This window comes from Haemaphysalis longicornis, unplaced genomic scaffold, assembly GCF_048455015.1.
Source record: "Haemaphysalis longicornis isolate Haplotype H1 unplaced genomic scaffold, Haemaphysalis longicornis Haplotype H1 scaffold_4, whole genome shotgun sequence".
In the NCBI taxonomy this organism is placed as follows: Eukaryota; Metazoa; Arthropoda; class Arachnida; order Ixodida; family Ixodidae; genus Haemaphysalis; species Haemaphysalis longicornis.
In genome coordinates, this window is record NW_027526361.1 from 114,697,355 (window position 1) to 114,716,425 (window position 19,071).

The window sequence follows — 19,071 nt, forward strand, 5'->3', positions numbered from 1 at the left end:
ACGTTTTGAGCATCACCTTTTGAGCTTATCTCGTTTATATAGTATATAAACGTTTGGACAATTTAAATTTATTCTTTTCAAAGTGCCTTTCGTCACAGCGCGATTTGTAATGGACCTTTGGTCACAGCATCATTCGTCAAAGGGCGATATTTCCAATATAAAGTTTTGTCATCAGAAGTCAAAATTCATGAAGCCTGATAATATACTTAAAAAGTTGCGGTTCGCTTCGAAATGACGGCGCCCATATTTGGTTGCACGATGCTCGCTCGCATGATTTCTTAGTTCAATATTTTGTGTCAATAAGTGCTACTGTAGCAATGCTATGCTGATTACATCAGCACGGAGCTGTCATTAATATAAATGCAAGGAAGTATATAGACAAAAGGAAAGAAGATAAAGCGTTTTATGTTCCAATAACTTGACCCTCACTGGCCCGTCTGGTAAACATGTAGTGTTCAAAAGTGTCTTACTATATGGTCCCATTCAATGTTACTAGAATTCTAGTGACGTTGGTCCCGTCTCGTCTGGGGGTCAAGGGTGCAACTCGGCCTCACCAGCGGGGATTAGTGCACACGTTAGGAATCTTGAGATTTCTTTCAAGACATTCATTAATTGGGTTGTGTTCGCGTCTCTCTGCCCTCTTTTGAGTCCTTAGACGTGGTATATAGGGTTCATTGTATTTTATTATATGCCACTTCCAAAAAGAAAAGAAAACACCTTTAAACTTATTCTGCCGCTCCTATTACGAACTTTCTTCTATGTGACAAGCCGGCCTATGACGAATATTCTGTTACGAACCGGCCAACTACCGACGAACTGTGGCAAAATTCCACATGACAAACGGATCGTACCTTGTTTTGGGTATCAGTGCGAAAGCCTTAGGCAGTCGCTTGTACACTAAAAAGAAACTGGGTACACTCCAAAGAGAAATTAGAAACGTAGAAAATTTTCATTCGCGCCATTATTTCTTTTGCTCAGTGTCTTAGGCTCTGATAGTTCAGATGAACCCTTGTGTATCTTCAACATTAGCCACAGTCAGCAAGTTCAATCCATTATTAAGAACACGTGCTGAACAGACGTGGCGTACCTGGAAGTAGAGAATGCGTTTTAGAGAAAGTGGGGGTTCAATGTAGTTTTTAAAGTTGCGAAGTGTCTCGTTATGATTACAACTATGTTTGTGAGCGCTCGGCTGAGCCTGTTTCCCACTAAAGAAACGAAAGGTCATGTTGATGCAGTAAAAACAGAAATTTTTCTGACGTAGGGTTGTTTTTTGTTACGTCCGTTTTAAGCAGTTTTCTACAAGCTACTGAGTTGCGTTTGGCGGTAAAGTTGACAACGCCTAAAAGCAAATTTTTAACTGCAGAATTTTTGTTGAAACGCGCCTCCGTTAAAACGAGCTTGAATAAGTTTCAACGAGCCTGCGCTGCAGCCGTTGCGGGCTCGCTCATATATGGTTCTCACTCGCAATAAAATTTCCTTAGGGAAGAGTTATGGTGAAAAACGGTGCCCTGGAAAAAAGTAATGTGCTCGCCTTGAGTTTACCTCCTCTTAACGTTTGCATTTTAATTTCTTTCAGAGTAAGGGTTACCTCGTCAAATGGAAAGGCTTCTCCAAGTGGGAGTGCTCGGTGGAACCCGAAGTCAACCTCAACAAGGCTTGTTTGCGTGAACTTTCGCATCCATCGCAGCCATCGGACAGCCGGTTGGAAGTTGCCTGTGAAAGAGTGGTCTACGAGGTACAAAAGAAGCTTTCCAACAGCCGTCGCTCGAGTGGCCTGGTGAAGGTAACCTTCGACAACGACATTTTCCGTTGGGCGTTTCATGGAAAAGGGAAGCGGCTTTGCAAACAATGGATCCTGTGTGATGAAAGCGATTTCTCGAAGTTGAACCTTCCCGCAGGGTGGTTTGCACGGGAGACGAAGCTCGGAAGCACTGTGTCGATTGACTTTCCTGTCAGGGTCAAGTGCACTGTAACTCGCCTAAAAGCAAACAAGCGATTCCCGGGTGGCTTCCCGGTTGAGACCCTCCACCTTTTTTTCGTTACGAAGGTTGCAATGGCTGAAGCGTAAATGTCAGCACCGGACTCATAGGTCATTATTCCATTTGTTGGTGTGTTTTTTAAGCTGTTTGGACCCCTGTTGTTTGCCCATCGTATTGCTTTATAATTCAGAAGGTTGTGTTTTTGGTGCCGTGTGTATTTGTGGGTGTCTCGTGGTGGCAGAGAAGTGATTGAAATGGCCGGTGCGAAGATTAATCTGGATGTTTCTGTAAATTTTGGTACTTCAAGTATTACCTTTAAACTAAGCAATCAAGTTGCCATAAACATAAAGCATGAGAAGGAACTTTTAGCCAAAACTTACATGGAAACTGTGCGAGGCTATTTGCCATCAGGTCTGAATCTTCCCAACTTAATTGACAAGTTTGAGGACCGCTTTAAAGCTGTGTGCGGCGGCGCAGAAAGGCGTTACAGAAATTTAAAGGGCCGGGCCAAGGCCGCCTTTCTGAAAAAGGAACGCACCGTAACAATGGTTTTGCCACCTGAGAGCTGCTCGAATAAAAAAAATGAGGAAACAGTTAAAGACATCATGATTCGAGCTCTACAGGAAGATTTGTGCAGGATGGAAAGTTTGACAGAAAAATCGATAAACGAGCTTAAAGCAAATGTTCATGCCTTTGAGGTCCAGTGCCTCCAGCTTCAAGATCAGAACAGTCAACTGCGGTTGCAAGTTCAGCAGAATGCATCAGGCCAAAATAAAGGAAAAATGGTGGGAGAAGGCTGCGGTAAAACCGACAGCAGAAAGCTTAAGAATGCTGGAAGCTCTGTTTTGCGAGCACTAGAGACGGTCCTCGAGACTTATGGGCTGAACGTATGCCAACTTTTGGTTACGGATGTAAAAGGATTTTTGCATAACATCGCATATAAGGAGAACGGAGACATTGCTGTAACAAGGAAAGTTAAGAAGGGTTTTCCTCACTGCCGTAAGGTTGACTACGACTTGTTATCTTCCCCAGAAAAGAGTAACGTGCGCGAAGTAACAGCTCTCTTGGACAACCACTTTGTGAGCAACGCGTTTTGGAAGGAGATTTCAGCAACTATGCCTAACCTACCTCCCATGCAACTGGTTAACTCGTACAGGGAGAAGTTAGACGCGAGAATAAGCGTTTTTAAGACACCGGGAGAGTTTCCTGGAGCTCAGGTACGATTCGAGGATGACCTCAGACAAGCTGTCTTAGAGTTAGCTGCCGAAAAAAAAATCGGAACTCGTGACCTTGCCACAGAAAAACTAGTGGTTAAGATTGAAGGAGACGGTTGTGTTGTCAGCAGGAGTACTTCATGGACTACTTTGTCTTTTGTACTTATAGACAAAGAACGCTCTCTTCAGAGCCACAGGCTTCATCGCCTTCTAGCAGTTGTTGAAGGTTCCGAAAAGTACTTCAACATAAAGGAATCGTTCCGTGACCTACTTGACGACATTAATGCTGTCGCGGAAAGAGGAAGTATTTCCGTAGACAACCACGATATAAAGGTTTCAATCTGCTTGGGCTCAGACCTGAAATTTCTTTTAGTGGTTCTTGGTTTGCAAGCAGCCTCATCTAGGTATCCGTGCCCCTTCTGTAGGGCTGACCCAAAAGAGCGCAGCGCCGCTGGGGCTAACAGCAACCAATACAACGAGCCGCCTTTTGTTCGCACGTGCGCCAACATGCGAGAAGACTGTGCAAACGAGGACAGGGGCATGAAGTACATTCCACTATTCTCTATAGATCCTAGGTGTGTTATTCCAGATTTACTACACATGAAAATCAGGATTGTAAATCGTTTAATAGATGGACTGCTCGCAGAAAGCGAGGATCGGGACAACAGGGAGAAAGTTCAAAATTTAAATGCGCCAAGCTCGCACTTGAAAAACAGTGTAGCTGCAATAAACTCCTGTGGAGTGAAGTTTGAAGTCTGGGAAGAAGAAAAAAATGGCAGGACATTCACATCGTTAGCGGGGGGTGACTGCCAGACATTACTCCAGCTTTTACCCGACAGGCTGAAGGGAAAACTTGACACCAGGACAGAAAACATGACTTTGCTTTTGTGGACGCTCCTGCATGAAATTTGTGAGCATTTTGAGAATGATGTGGATGGCAATAGCGTGCAGACCAAAACTTCCCTGTTTCTAGACACATTTGTGAAATTGGGGTCTTTTGGATGCAAAGGATACGGGCGCGAGCGAGTAACTCCATACATCCATATCTTAGCGCACCACGCTTCAACTAAGCATGAGAAATTTCAATGCCTTGGTTGGTTTTCAAGTCAAGGTATCGAGAAAAAAAATGACATCTTGAAGCATTTGCACCATTCCCGATCCAACAAGTGGAACTCCGCCGCGGATGCACTAAAACTGGCTAAACGATTGGAGGCAAATGAGCATGGCAGGAGCAGCCGCGCATACATTAAGCGTGACGTCGACTACTGGTCTAGAGGGGGGATACAGGAAAGCAGACTGAAGAGACCCAGATGCGCAGAGGAAAGCACACGAGAGCCACATCCCCCTCCGAATGCTGATGAAATGGACGCAGGTCAACTGCGTACCGAACTTAGAGCAATTGGTGTAAGGACGGCCGTAAAAGGAGTAAAGAAACTTCGGGCCATGCTCAAAAGAGAACAGCAAAAAAGGCTTTTACAATAGCTTGCATATTCCTATATGAAATATATCCAAGTGTTTCTTCCGGAGTTTTCGTGGGCTGTTATGCTATTTAGCACTGTTTTTTTTTTTAACCTGTGTAAAAACTGAAACCCATCTGCATGAGATTGTGCCTCTTTTACTGTACATTTTGGTTTATGGTGCAAAACAGTAAATAACTATTTTGAACTTTCTGTTATTGTGACATTTGATTTTTGTTTGCATTACGTAAGTTAGTATGTTTGAACGCATAAGTTGTAGCTGTGTTTTGTAGTGTTTATTTTGTACTGTAGTATTTTGCATTGTATTGTATCGCCAAACATGCATTTCCTTTGTTTATTTATGTTTTGTTTTGGCCGACCGGCTGCGCCGGGCTGTGTTATCTATGCTATCTATGTGTTCCATTCTATATGCCGCACGTGTTATCTCGTTGATAGGGAGAATGTGTCGAACTAACGTCAGCAGCCTAGAATAAATCTTCTATGATCTACAGTGTTCTGGATGCAATTCGACGGTTCGAGAAACGCTCGCGCCGAGAGATAAATGACCGCAGAGCATACACCGCGGCATTTGATTTCTCAACGCAAGCCTGCGCACGTCACTTTGTTGACTGCTGCTTCGCCGCCTGTGTATTGTTTCAGTTGTTAGGGGAGCACAAATTCGCTACAGTAAACTTGTTTTCCTTGAAGACAACTGCGTCGTCTTTGGCTTCGTGACAGTATTCTCCCATGTTTGTTGAATGCTTAACATATTCCCGAATTTTTCCTGCCATGCGGAGGTTTTCCCTATCCTGCTTTGAAGCTCAGGTGTGCGGTAGAAATAAATCTGTATGCATATCTGTCTTTCATTTGTTTTTTTGCCAATTTCACTGATTTCAATTCACGGAAATGGATTCCTGTGCACAGAAACTATCTTATAAACTTTTTCTGTCTGTAGTCAAGAGTTAAAACAGCTTCCGCAATATCTAGTGAACGCGATGAGGAATGTCAGTCTGTGGCCGTTCCTCCCCTTTTGTCGTAAATTGTGTGTACACAACGCACCTTTTCGGCCCCTAAAGTAACAACCGTCAGCAATGCCTCACCTAAAATGTGCAGTAGCGATGTCTAAACACCAGTGTTGTACACGTTCCTCTAAAACAGGAACGAAAGCTCATTCCTCGTTCCTTCGCAATTGCCGTTACAAGTTCCTTCGTTGCGAAAGGAACGCGTTCCAGTTTCACTTCGAATATTGGAACGTGTCGTTACATTAATGTTACATTTCCCTTTTTTAAATTAAAATATGGTGTCGGATATTCCTGAGGCGAAACAAAGTGAGTAATTTAAAACTTGCACCGTACTACGTATATTTTACGAATAGGAACACCGTCGTCAGCAGATTATCTGGAGACAAAAAGAATCCAAAGAAACGCTCCTAGACGAATTTTTTTAGGGAGCAACACATATGGCACTTTCTATTTCGGTCTTACAAATGTGCAAATAGAAACTTACTCACATGCAGGAACATAATTAAATTTTTTGAATAAGAAACTGTGTCAAAAGCAACAATACATAGGCATTTAATGAATGAGTATTCAATATTGCAGTTTATTTAAAATACCTTACAGGCCCTTTGCAGGGAACTGAGTGAGGGGGTTACAAAAGTGAAGCTTTGCGGATCAACAGCACAATTTTACGATTAACAAAACACAGCAGAACAAATAATAAGTCGGAAGACCGTAGCAAAAAAATAAATAAATAAATAAAGAAGTCAACAGCGTAGTTACACATGAAATCTACGCGGAAGAATTACAAAGTATGCCGAACACAATCATGGTAGTAGATAAAGGAAACAACCGGATGGGACGCGCAAATCAGTTGCTGTGGTTACAAATCCGCATAAGGGAAGAGCACAGGAAATAACTCGGAGCCTAATCATGTGCGTCAAAACATTTACACTATAAAAGATCAAAACACAGGTTGAAACAGACCAATTAAGCAACTCGGAACGACGCTTGCCGTCCATGTTTGGGCGGCCTTTCTCAGGTGTTGCCCATACGGAGCGACGAAACTATGCCCAACAATGACGAAATTCCTGTCCTTTGTCAACACGACGCGTGCAATACAAAAGGACCTGGCACTCCGTCGGCCCACTCCCGTCAGATACTGCGTGCGTACCCTGTAACTGAGCGGTACAACCCAGCCGGTGACCCTCCGAATGACCTCACAGCGAGCGCAACTCCCCCGACAGCAACGCACCCGCGCCAAGCGCGCTCGAATGCGGTAATTACCCCCTGACAATACACAGACTTAGACAACCTTTGCCAGATGCGCATCCTGGCGTCTCCAGACAAACGATGAAAGGTGAAAAGCATTCTCGCGGCTGCGCTATTCACCCGTCGAACGCCGCGTACGCTCGACCGGCATGAAAGCAAGCACAAGCTGCAGCGCGCTTCGTGGTTACCCTCCTGCCTTTGACTTGCGAGGAAGCACGTTCCGCTGAAGGGCGCGGGCAAATTGGCCAGCTTGTAGGAAGAGAAACACTGTAGCGACTTCTGGATTTTTGTACTCGAGCCTTGGCATCAAAAACAGCCAAATCCTAGCAATGTAACGTTTGCAGAAGGAACGCCGTTCCCACCGTTTCTTCACAAAACTAACGAGTTACCGTTACAGTTCCACCGACCCTCAATGGAACGGTGGCGTTCCTCCGTTCCTGCTGCTAAAAGGAACACTGCTAAACACAATCCTAATGCCTAAACACAAGCCTTTGAATAGTAATTTTGCTGTAGACCACTCCCTGAATATTTACTACGTTAAAAACCCATGGAGAAGTGCGGTAATTGCTGTTAACACTTGCGTCCAACACATATGTACAGCAGCAGCGCCTCGCACGCACACTGCTGAAACATTTTACAGAACAAGGCGCATAGCTCGCAGGCTCAATGGCTACATTTCAATGGCTACATTTGGAGTGCATCTCTGGAGGTAAGACCGAAGACACCCACTCGTGCGCGGCTCGCTCGCGAGCGCGCATCCCTGGTTTGGGTGGAGACCAAAAGTTAGTCGGGCCTTTTGTGCACGTCCCGACCCTCCTATTTGCTTCTTTTGATAATTCGGCATGCTTCACCGGAAAGAAGGGGGACCCTTGGGGCGCGTTGGTAAGAGCGGCTTTGGGCCCCCCGAGTAGGGGGAGAAGGAAGAAGGAAAAAAAAAAGAAAAAGTCTCCACTTCGGAACGCCACGTGGTGTCAGATTTTCGAAGCTTTCGGGATGTCCCCGAAAGTTGGCCTCGCGTCTGTTTGGTTCAGTACATGTGCGTCTGCTGTGCAGCACATGATCATATTGCACCTTCGCAAATGTTTGCTGGGTACAATGAATTCGTTGCAGCTCGTTAGCTATGCCCATGGCTGTCCATTAAATGTCATCCCGCTGGCTGCTGTTGCCCTTTTTCTTTTGTCACGCAACACGAAGTAGGTTCCGAAGCTAGAACAAAAAGGCAATAAATAAAAAGCAGCGTCGTCTGTCGTGCCGCCACTGTGCTTTTTTTATCCATTTCACCTGACGCAGCAGTAGAGGCTGCTGCATGGTCTAGCGGTCACTAAAAAGATCCGAGAGTTGCTTTGGCTTTATTCTACTGGCGGCTGCAGTACATTCGGACACCGTTAATGATGCTGGCTAATTCCCGGTAATCGTGACGCCTGTCTCTGAAGAGCACGCAATTAGCGTATGGGTGCTTTGGTACTTGTGTAATCAGCGTGCTCAAATTACTCACGTAGGCCTCGGTACATGTCTCCAACCCACGTTTCTAGGTCGAGGCCTGAAAGCATTCTGTGTCCACCAGCTAGAGCCAATGATTGCAAGGGTCCGCCGTCGTGATATATATATATATATATATATATATATATATATATATATATATATATATATATATATATATATATATATATATATATATATATATATATATATACAGCAAAGCAGAATGGGAAATGGGGGACTTGCTGAATGGAATGAAGACATAAGTGCAAGAAGTCAATAATGCCAACGAAGGCAAAGGAAAAAAGGCGGTAAGTCATTCATTCTTCTTGACACAGAGATAGATTTTGAAATGTTTGACAGATAGGACGAAAGTGAAGAAAAACACCCCGCGAGCATGTTTTTCTCCACTCCCTTCCTCTCTTTCAAAACTTTCAAGAAGAATAAATTACTTATAACCACCTTTTCAGCCTTCGCCGGCGTTCTTGACTGCTGGCCCTCACTTCTGTCTACGTTAATACGATAAAGCAGTGTCAGCTCGTGTTGAGATAAGCGTCGTGCTGAGACAAAAGCTTCGCACACACGTGTACGCTAACGGTGTCAAGTACGCGTATATATACAAGGTCTGATAACCGGGCTCATAATCGTCTTGTCTTTTTCGCGAGCGCCTCCCAGTGTGGGTCAGCTGATCAGGTCGGGGCTGCAGGCCCAGCCTCGCCGTGCGACCTCCGCGGGGCCAGTCCGATATGCGCAGTACAGTGCTGGCTTCTTTATAAGCGATACTTTGTTAAAAGCGGAGGTTGTTTGCTCTGAACGCGCTGCAGTAAAGGCCATGTTACAGGCTTACTGTATCTGCTCCCGTGATCTGACTCGCAGTCAGGCTTTCGAACTTCCTGACTCGGAAATTTCCGTCGATGCCACCGGGTTGGGAAAAAAAAAATCTAAGCCCCTTTTTTTGAGAGAAAGGTGGTTAAAACGCGAAGCTCTCTCCTATGCTCCCTGAGTCAAAGTCCGAAATCCAAGATGCTTCGACCTTGTCGGATGGACCCAGGATCGCGATGGACCCAGGTTCGATTCCTACCGCTGGAAGCGCTTTTTTTTTTCTTTTGGGGCGCTTGATATGCCTTTGTGGAAACCGATCATCATCATCTGCCCTCGAAGTGGGTAAAGTTGTCTTTCCTGCTGTGTGTTTCTGCGTACGGTGAAGCAAAGCAGGCTTCACTTTGACAGAGTGGAAAGTTGTCCATTCTGCTAACGTTTGCCCTTCTTCACCACACCTAATTTACGAGGTAATAAATTTCCCCGCGACATGTAGCCTTCCCTCAAATCTAAACGCACTGTATTAGCGTGTGAAAAGAAAACCCCTAGCGGCTCAAAGTTCATTTGGGCATTTTCCGCGTGCGGCCGCGCAACATAAACGACCAGTGGTGTATAAATATACATACTGTGTTCGCGTAGTGTTTCTGTGCCCGTTTTCTCTCAAGACATTGTTGCCACCTCCTGGCACCGTGTTCACGACTTGAAGCTCAGCAGCTGAACACGCTAACCTGGTTAACTTCATTCATTCATTCATCACCGCCAGCATCGTCGTCGTCGTCGGTAGCATCAGCCCATCATCCACTGCGGGGTGAAGTCCTCCCCCGTACACGCTTCTGCCCCGGATATCATCCGGAGCCATTCTTTTCCCCTGAATTTCCTTATCCCGAGCGTGCTTTATCTCTTCCCGCACTCATCACCCCGCCCCTTGGATGCAATTGTGTACGCCCGTTCTCATTCATCCGCATTGCATGCGCGGCCGACTTGCTGTGTTTAATTTTGGATGTCGTTAACGTGAGTTTCTTCCCCGATACGTGGAACCGTTCCCCAAGCGTTGATTAATCCTATCAGCCTTCTTTATATGGATTGTTGAACTGAAGCGAGCTCTCTTACTAGTTGTTTGGTAGGAACCCGAGTTCCTGCCACATAAGTTGGCACCGGAATCGCGCACTTTGTTGTACGCCATTCTACATCTTGTGGGCCTGCTCTCTACGGCATGCCAAGGATTGAGGCACACTGCGGTTGCGTGAAGGAACTCTTTACTTACATCCTCCACGCTGTCGACCGTCCGGGCATACACACACACACCATCATCACACTTCGCGTCCCGAGTTCCGCGTCCCCGCGCGCGGCTCTTCAGCACCACCGCCCGTTCCTCCCCATCGCTGCTTCTGCCCCGTGTCCCCAGCGCCATCCCTCGGGTGCCGACGTCTCCCCAGTCTTGCGGCCCGGTAGCCGCACGGCAGGCGAGGAGGGCAAGGGAAGGGAGCTCGCGGCGAGGGTCTCCGGGTAACACCCTCTAGGCAAGAAGGTGTGCCAAGGCGCTCCCCACATCTCTCCCCCCCTCAAACACGGGATACGGGTCCATCATTGAAGATCACCCTCGGGGTTCTAGTGCACGAGGAACCACTGGTCGGCGCCTGGGGCCGCCCTGTGCGGCTGTGGGTGGGCTGGCACCCGCCGAAGTGTGGCAGCATGCCGCTCTGTCGCCATCGTCACCACGTAGGCATCCGCAGGAGCGCATTCTCGGGTGCCCGGCGCAGGAATCCATAGAACGGGCAGGCTCCTCTCGACAGCGCCCCGGTGTTCCGATCTCCGCTGCTCGGCGCCGGAACCGTAGGCGCCGCGATGAGCCCGGGGCAAACCCGGTTGATGGGCGCTCGCAGCCCCAGAGCGAGCTGTAGGCTCTGCGCCCACCGGCGCCTCCACGCCAGGGCTACAGCTCCGCGATGAGCTCAGCAGGCCTCCAACCCATGAAGAGGACTCCGCCGTCGACCAGGAGGCGAACCGCAGCCGCCTCGCATCTCCGAAGGGCGGCGGGACCATCCGGACCGTGGCAACAGCTCCTGGGTCGCACCAGGAATGCCCTCTGCTCGGCAGGCCCGGGCCGGACTCGCAACGCCCAGGCAGGAACGTATCGCCCCGCACCACCAGGCCGGTGGCGCGAAGCTCCCGGGTCGCACCGGGAGGGCCCGCTGTCGGCAGGCCCAGGCCGGACTCGCAACGCCCAGGCACGAACGTTTCGCACCGCACCACCAGGCCGGTGGCGCGAAGCTCCCGGGTCGCACCGGGAGGGCCCGCCGTCGGCAGGCCCAGGCTGGCATCGTAACGGCCAGGCACAAAACCACGCCTCGCACCACCGCACAGGTGGCGCGATGAAGCTTGAAGCGGTGACTTCGCTGCGGGTTGCTCCGTGGTAGAACCACGTGAGACCCGGACCCGTGGGGGGTAGACACTACCGCACCCTCAGGTCGTAACGATGGGTGCGAACCCTATCGCCGGCCGTTCTGTCATTAGAAGCGGGACTCCCACCTTCTGGTTCCGCTACCACCTGTTCGTCATCGCCAGTGCGAACATGATAGGCCTTGAGATCGCTAACGTGCACAGGACCCACCAGCTCGTCGCTTTCAAGCGACTGCATCTCATACGTGAGCAGAGTCGTCTGCGCCGTAATTCTGTATGGCCCTTGCCATTTGTGTGCGAGCGCTGCAGTGAAACCGCGTGCAGCGTTGCTGAGTGGGTGTGTTCTCCTTAGCACTAGGTCACCGATGTTGTACACAAGGTGACGACGGCCTTTGTTATACTGCTCGGCTTGCTCCATGCGCGCCACGTCGAGATTCTCCCGAGCCGTGCGTTGCGCTGTCAAAAGGCGTTCCCGGAGCCTAGCCGCGTACTGCGACAGAGAAGGGGCGTTACCCGCCGCCGCGTACAGCAGTGCATTTTCCATTGGAAAAACGATCTCTCTACCGAAATTTAGGTAACCTGGTGTCAAACCTGTTGACCTATTTACGGTAGTCCTAGTCGCGAAAGCCAGCTCAGGCAAACGCGCGTCCCAGTCCTTATGCTCCTTGGTTGTCGCAACCAGCATGCACTTCAGGTTCCTGTTCACCCTCTCAGTGATGTTGCTCTGAGCATGATAAGGACTCGTTTTCCTGTGCCGAATGTGCAGCGCTCGACAACAGTCTGAAAAGACTTTGCTTGTGAAATACGAAGCATTGTCAGTGATCAGGTCGGAGGGGAAGCCGAAACGAGTGAATGTCTCCACCAGCTTCTCTACGATCCGCTCCGACGCTAGCTTTCTAAGGGGAAAGAACTCCACCCACTTAGAAAAGTGGTCCGTTATAACCAGAATGAACTGGTTTCCTCGCGCGGATCTTGGGAGGGGTCCCATTACGTCACACGCTACAATCTGCCACGGGTAGCTGCTTTCCACCGGCTTCATGAAACCCACAGGTTTCCCAGCGCGCGGCTTCGCTACCTGGCAAAGAGGGCAAGCGCGGGAATAGCTCATTACGTCTCTCCTCATGCCTGGCCAGGTCGCGACACGGCATAACTTGTCGTAAGTCTTACTGCCGCTGCCATGTCCTGCCAGCGCTGAGTCGTGAAAGTACCGCATGAACCGTTTCCGCAACTTCCTCGGGACCACGACTCGAAAGGGGGATGAAACCGCCTCTTCGTCGTCCAGTTGGGGAAAGTAGCGAAGTAATAAGCCATCGTCGCCCAGCAGATACGCGTCAAACCCCTCAGCGTTACCGGTGCAAGCTACGCCTCCCGCTAGCCTTTTCAGCACCCGCTGGCACAGACCGTCTGCTTTCTGGGCCTCAATGAGCTCTTCCTTACTCACTACCTCCCCCCAAGACAGATTCCTTTCTGCCTCTGTTCTCGGGGGGCGAGAAAGCGCCGCTGCGAGATGCCGCTCCGCTTTCCCTTTGCGGCCGGCCTCGACTCCTCCGTCCGGCCCTTTCCTCCCCCTCTCGGGGTGGCCCGCGCCGCCCATGAAACCACTGCACTCGGCGCGCGCGCTTCCGCCACCCCCTTCCGATAAGGGGAGCAAACTTTCCGCCATCATTCGGCGCTGATCATCGGATCCTGAAAAAGATGCGACGATCGCTTCTACATCAGTGCTCCTCTTTCCTGACGCCTCTCCCTGGCCTTCCGCAGCGCAGTAGAGTCTATTTGCCCCGTGCGGTCGTAAACCGTGCATCGGCGCGTTCGCGAAAGGAAAGAAAGGGGGTTGCGGCCCGTACTGGTAGCCGTTCCTCCCCATGTCGAGCACAACACCCTCCCTCGAGAGGAAATCTCTGCCCAGTATGACTGGAACAGACAAACCAGGCAAGCAAACAAAACGCTGTCTGCGCTTTCTGCTATCAAAACCGAGCGTGAGTCTCACAGCTCCGTCTGCTTTTGCCGAACCCGCTGCTAAGCTCAAGGGTGTCTCGGCGGGCCTGACCCGGATTCTTCTTTTCCGGCAGGCTTCGAAGATTTCGTCCCCGATGAGAGAAACCGTCGAGCCCGTGTCGACCAGTGCAAAAAGTTCTTGACCGACTAATTGCACTCGCATGAACGGGGCCACCGAGGATGGGTCCCCGTGTGCCCTACATGCGGAGGGGGCCAGTTGCCCGTCGACGCCAGCTTCGGGGTGCCCTGGGTGCTCCCTCGCGCCCCCTCTGTCTGGCCCCCTCTTCTCGCTTCCCGCCGGCGACGACGAGCCACCGCTCTTCACCGTCGCCGGCGATCCGAGTTTCCCTGCGTGCTACGCATTTTCTCGGGGCATTGACGGGAAAAGTGGCCAGGCTTGCGACAAAACCAGCACAAGCGGGCTGTTTCGTCCTGCCTCCCTCTTCCGTCGCCTGCGTTGCTTCCGACCGAGGAGTTTGTGGGGCCGTTATCCGCTCCCCCTCCCGACCAGGCGCAACCCGGTTCGAGCGATTCCTCGGGTCTCGGCGGCAAGCTGTAGTGAAGCTCGGCGAGTAAATCCGCCTGAATTACTCGCGCTTCTTGTGCGAGGGCCTCCAAGTTGCGAAAACTCCGGCCCCGCAGGTACGGTCTGAAACGCGGGTGGCATTGCCTGCACACGCGCGCTACTTTGACCGCGTCGGCTGCCTCGGGGTCGGCCCGTTCGTACAGCTCCTGCATTGCCCGCACGTACTCGAGGAGACTCTCCTCAGGGTGCTGCGTGCGAAGGGCAAGCTCGTCCCTCCTACGGTGTTCGTAATCAGGCGGCAGGAATTCAGCGCGGAAGCGGTCCTTAAAATCTGCCATCGACTCGAAAGCCGGTTGGCAGCGCCTCCAACGCGCAGCGCTTCCTACCAGTGCCACGGGCAGGACCTGCCTCAACACGTCATCATCCGATGCGCCTACCGCAGTCTGATACGAATCCAGTTGCTGCAGGTATTCGCAAACGGATTTCACGTCTCCGTAGCCGGAATAGGAGGGAGCCTCGATATTCAAACGCGGCTTCGAGACTGGCACTACAGGACCCGCGGTGGGAGCCGCTGTCGCCGAACCGAGCATTCGGGTCATCTCCGCGAACATCCCAGTCATCTGCCTCATCATTGAGGCGAGATCTGCGGGCTGCAACTGATCAGCAGCCTCCTGCGCAGCGGCCGCTGAGTCTCCCCCCGAGCCCTGCGGCTCCTCCTTCTCTCCCGTCTCTCTCCTTGTGGTAGGAGCCATTTCCAGCGAACTACCCAACAAAAAGCTGGCTCAATCACGCCAAACTGTAGACGCGAAATACAGAGGAAGCCCCGCTAACTACATACGCAACGCGACAAACACACTCCACACACAAATCTATAATGGAAGCAAAAACGAACGTCAAGACAATACATTCGACCAACGGGGCTGAACTACAGCCACATGAAAATACAAAAAAAACTACAGTAGGAACACGTCAAAATACACAAGCGACTAATATCCCTACGAACGCTAAATACACTCGCAATGTAACCACTCAGGACGTTACCCGAACAACAGAGAAAAAAACGCAAGAAAAACTTCAGGCATCTACAGCCATCGTAAAACCTAAGCAAACTAAAACACTGGCCTCAAAACTAATTTACAAACGTGCATCTACACGGCTCAAAGCCCTGGTCTCCCACTGCCAAAATGGCGCTTCCTTCCCGGAACAAAGGAATGCCGTCCCAAGCCGCAGTGGGCCCCTTCCCGGCAGCCGCAGAGAGCAAATGTCCACGGGTGGGCTTGACATCAGCCCCACGTTCGGGCGCCAGATGTGGGCCTGCTCTCTACGGCATGCCAAGGATTGAGGCACACTGCGGTTGCGTGAAGGAACTCTTTACTTACATCCTCCACGCTGTCGACCGTCCGGGCATACACACACACACCATCATCACACTTCGCGTCCCGAGTTCCGCGTCCCCGCGCGCGGCTCTTCAGCACCACCGCCCGTTCCTCCCCATCGCTGCTTCTGCCCCGTGTCCCCAGCGCCATCCCTCGGGTGCCGACGTCTCCCCAGTCTTGCGGCCCGGTAGCCGCACGGCAGGCGAGGAGGGCAAGGGAAGGGAGCTCGCGGCGAGGGTCTCCGGGTAACACCCTCTAGGCAAGAAGGTGTGCCAAGGCGCTCCCCACAATCTTCAGTAACAGACATGAACCACTGCGCTTGCCGAATGCACATTCCACGCCAAATTTATTCCTCGTACTCGTTGGGCAAGGCTGGCACAGCGCTGGTAAAGGGCTGCCAGTTATTCGCCGCGGTGTACGGTACCCAGACGCACGCACACAACCAGATCGCATCGCCCACATCTGAGTGCACACTCTGTAAGTTGAGATGGAAGTTTTCGTGAAATTCTGAAAAAGAACAGTTTTTGGGATTTTCTTTTTTTTTTTTTCAGAAAGGTATGAAAATTGAAAAAAAGACGATTCCGCACAGATCTATAAAAAAATCGACATAGTTCTTAAGGTGAAATCCTTAGATGTCTCATCAAAGGCGAAACGTGACCGTAGTTGCTGAGGACTATACTCGAATGAAACCGAATTTCGGCCGTTGTGAAAAGAAAATAAGTAAATAAAGCATGCGTAGAAACTTATTGGGGTTCGAATGGGATTTGAACCCGGGTCGCCAAGAGCCGCACCAAAGTGTATGCACTACAGCACTAACCCTTTACCGTGCCAGGATGGAACAAGAATTATCTGGATGCGTGCGTGCCGCACGACAGGTTAACTTAACGGCACCGAAAACACGATGAAGCAGCGAAGAAGTCTTCGGTAGTCGCTGGCGTTCGCCTTCAAATCACATAGGAGACTTATGTGCCCGGTAAATTATTCTGTTAACACTGAAGAGAATACAACGGTTTCATGCTGCATCACAGGAGTCTCAGCAGAGCTTCCGCTCTGAAAATCCGCGCACGATTTCACGTCAAATCATCGATTTCAGAAATCGTTTCCCTCACTGCAGATTAGTCGCATCACAACAATATTCCCCGGAGCAGCTCTGTTTGTTTGTTTTTTTTTTGTTTTTGTTTTTTAGAGTTAGGCTGGTTGAAAAAAAAACTTTTTTTTCCTAATGATTTTTTTTTTTTCAACATCTCACATCTCTACTTTCAAGTTCGGCATGCATGCACTGATTTTTAGCGCTTCAGCCTGCTCCATCGTCGAAGTTCTCTTTCGACGTCAGTGCTCGTGCTACGTATAACTGGTGACTCAAAACACTGAGGTATCGTTATTTATGGTACAAATGTGCGTTATCTGGGAATTGGGAACAATCGTGGTCAGCTGGGAGCGGAACAGAGGAGGGCACCGATATCAAGGTGATTGCCGACCTCTTAGTTATTTTGTTAACGTCTTCAACGGCTTCGCCAGCGGATCATTTCCCGTTGCACAGCTTAGCGTTAACGCACGTCGCGTTTTTATCTGGCCCGCTTACGGTTCACGCGCAAACGCGAGCGCGCGCCAGGCGGGGAATAAATAACCCCGCGGGCGACATTTCCCCGGGCCGTATTCCATTCAGAAATCAGGGCGCGACGGGGTGCTCGCGAAGGCTACACGACCCTTTGTGCGCGTCGTATCGGCGGCCCCACCCCCTTTCTCCCATGGCTCCTCACCTTGGCGATATCGGTAATCTGCATTGGCGGGCGGCCGATCGAAGCAGACGAGGCTCGTTGTCATCGACGGGCGGAAAGGGACGTGCGAGCTGAGCGCCGCGGCTGCTCGCGTGCGCGGCCGTGTGTAATGAGCGCCCTATTTGGCGGCGGCGGCGGCGGGAAATTGGCCACTTTCGTTCCGCCCGGAATTCGTTGCTCTCTTTTTTATTTACTTTCTTCCTGTCGGGCTGTTTAGGCGTGTTGCTCAGCCTTTCACCTCTGGTGCATCCGCGATATCTGCATGCGCCGAGGTGTATTGCCCGCGATTGCGTCGCGAGTGTATAGTGAGCGAAACTTTCCGCGGTATCGTTGCGTTAGGCCGCGCAGGATGGTGGCAATCTCTCTCTGTCGATGCGTGGTTGTTGTACGTTGGCGGCTGGTTATATTGGTGAAACTTTATACTGCGAAGCAAACTTGAGCTTTTTTTGACATTGAGCCCGTTCGTAAGGTGATATTCGGGAAACGTGTACAGATACGGACGGTCGCTAATTAAGTCGTAGCCGCTCCACGAGAGAGTTCATCGTTAGTGTCAGGCGGCGCATATTGCCGTCCGCTTCAACGATGACCCTCCAGAGGTCCTTCCCCGCGTCATACTGATCTGATCATTCGAAGTGGTATCTCGTTGCCTGCCCGTCTCCACACATTTGCGCTCAACTGTATACGAAGTATGGAATACAAAACTGATGTTTCATTAGGATGTTTCAATTGGCTTACGCCCACATTACGCTGTAGCGATGCGGGCCAGCATTCCCTATTTTCGTTTACTCCTACATCACTCACTCACGCGTGCACGCTCGCACATACACGCTGGAACATTTTTTACCAGCTTGGGAGGGCGTGGCGAAAAGGGGAGTGTTCGAATATACGAAAATGGAGAAATCCGGTGACGTTTACAAAAAATGTGTAAAGGGCTCGAGAGAAAATTGCCGCAATGATTTGAATGTATACAGTAATCATTCACCATTGCGAAATTTATAACGACCTGACTTCGTTATAAGCACTGTTTTATTAGAAGCTGGGACGATTTGCCCTTCGTGTATCGCAGTTGGGACTGTGGAAAAAAAATCGCACGAAGCAAAACTCCGAATAAAGCTTTATCGTTTGCTGTGTTTTACGAGTTGTATAGAAGACTGCTTGCTCAACCTACGGCTGGCACAATAGCAGCTCGGTCTGTGCCAAGGCCTGCCGCGGGGACCCGAATTGTTCTTGACGATTAGATACACAACGCCTCCGCGTCCTTTCTGATTGCGGGAGTCGCAGACGCGTCCGGCGAGACCGACGCCTCCTTATCGCGTGCAAACACGAAGCTGCACGGGTACAACACGCAGTGCTTATTGCCGCGGAAATGCTGAAACGGGGGGCTGTTTTTTTCCATATCGTTCCTAACGAAGGGGGGACGGGCACAGTAACCTTGCCTTTGACGACGACATTGGGAAAGCAGCCGCGGGCGGGGCTATATCGACGAGGTCGAAACCCGCGCAGCGTCCGTCCGGGGCTCACGTACGCTTGCGGTCGTTGGACTGAATGGGTGCGCTGCGATTGCCCAAGTCTACTCAGTTAGGAGCAGATTGAATAAAGGCCCCAATGAAAGAGCGGGGGCCTGGAAGCCGCGCCCCCGGCGATATAACCGGGAACAGAGAGAGAGAGAAAAAAAAATGTCGTGCCTCATTAATGTAGCAAGTTTGCCTGGCACTTCGCAGTTTGCTGCGGCCCGAAAGCCCGCGCATTCGTCGGGGTTATTCACTTAACTACCTCGG

At 50.4% G+C, this 19,071-nt stretch overlaps 2 protein-coding genes across 2 annotated transcripts in view; both read left to right on the forward strand.

Moving 5' to 3' along the window:
* Positions 1-19,071, forward strand: part of Usp2 (Ubiquitin specific protease 2) — a 227,206-nt gene that overhangs the window by 88,212 nt on the left and 119,923 nt on the right. The gene's annotated exons all lie outside the window — the stretch shown is intronic.
* Positions 1,562-3,537, forward strand: LOC144179944 (uncharacterized; the record flags this gene model as incomplete). The annotated part of the gene is made up of 1 exon (XM_077708359.1): positions 1,562-3,537. A coding segment is annotated over one exon (507 nt), but the record flags the coding sequence as incomplete, so codon positions are not given.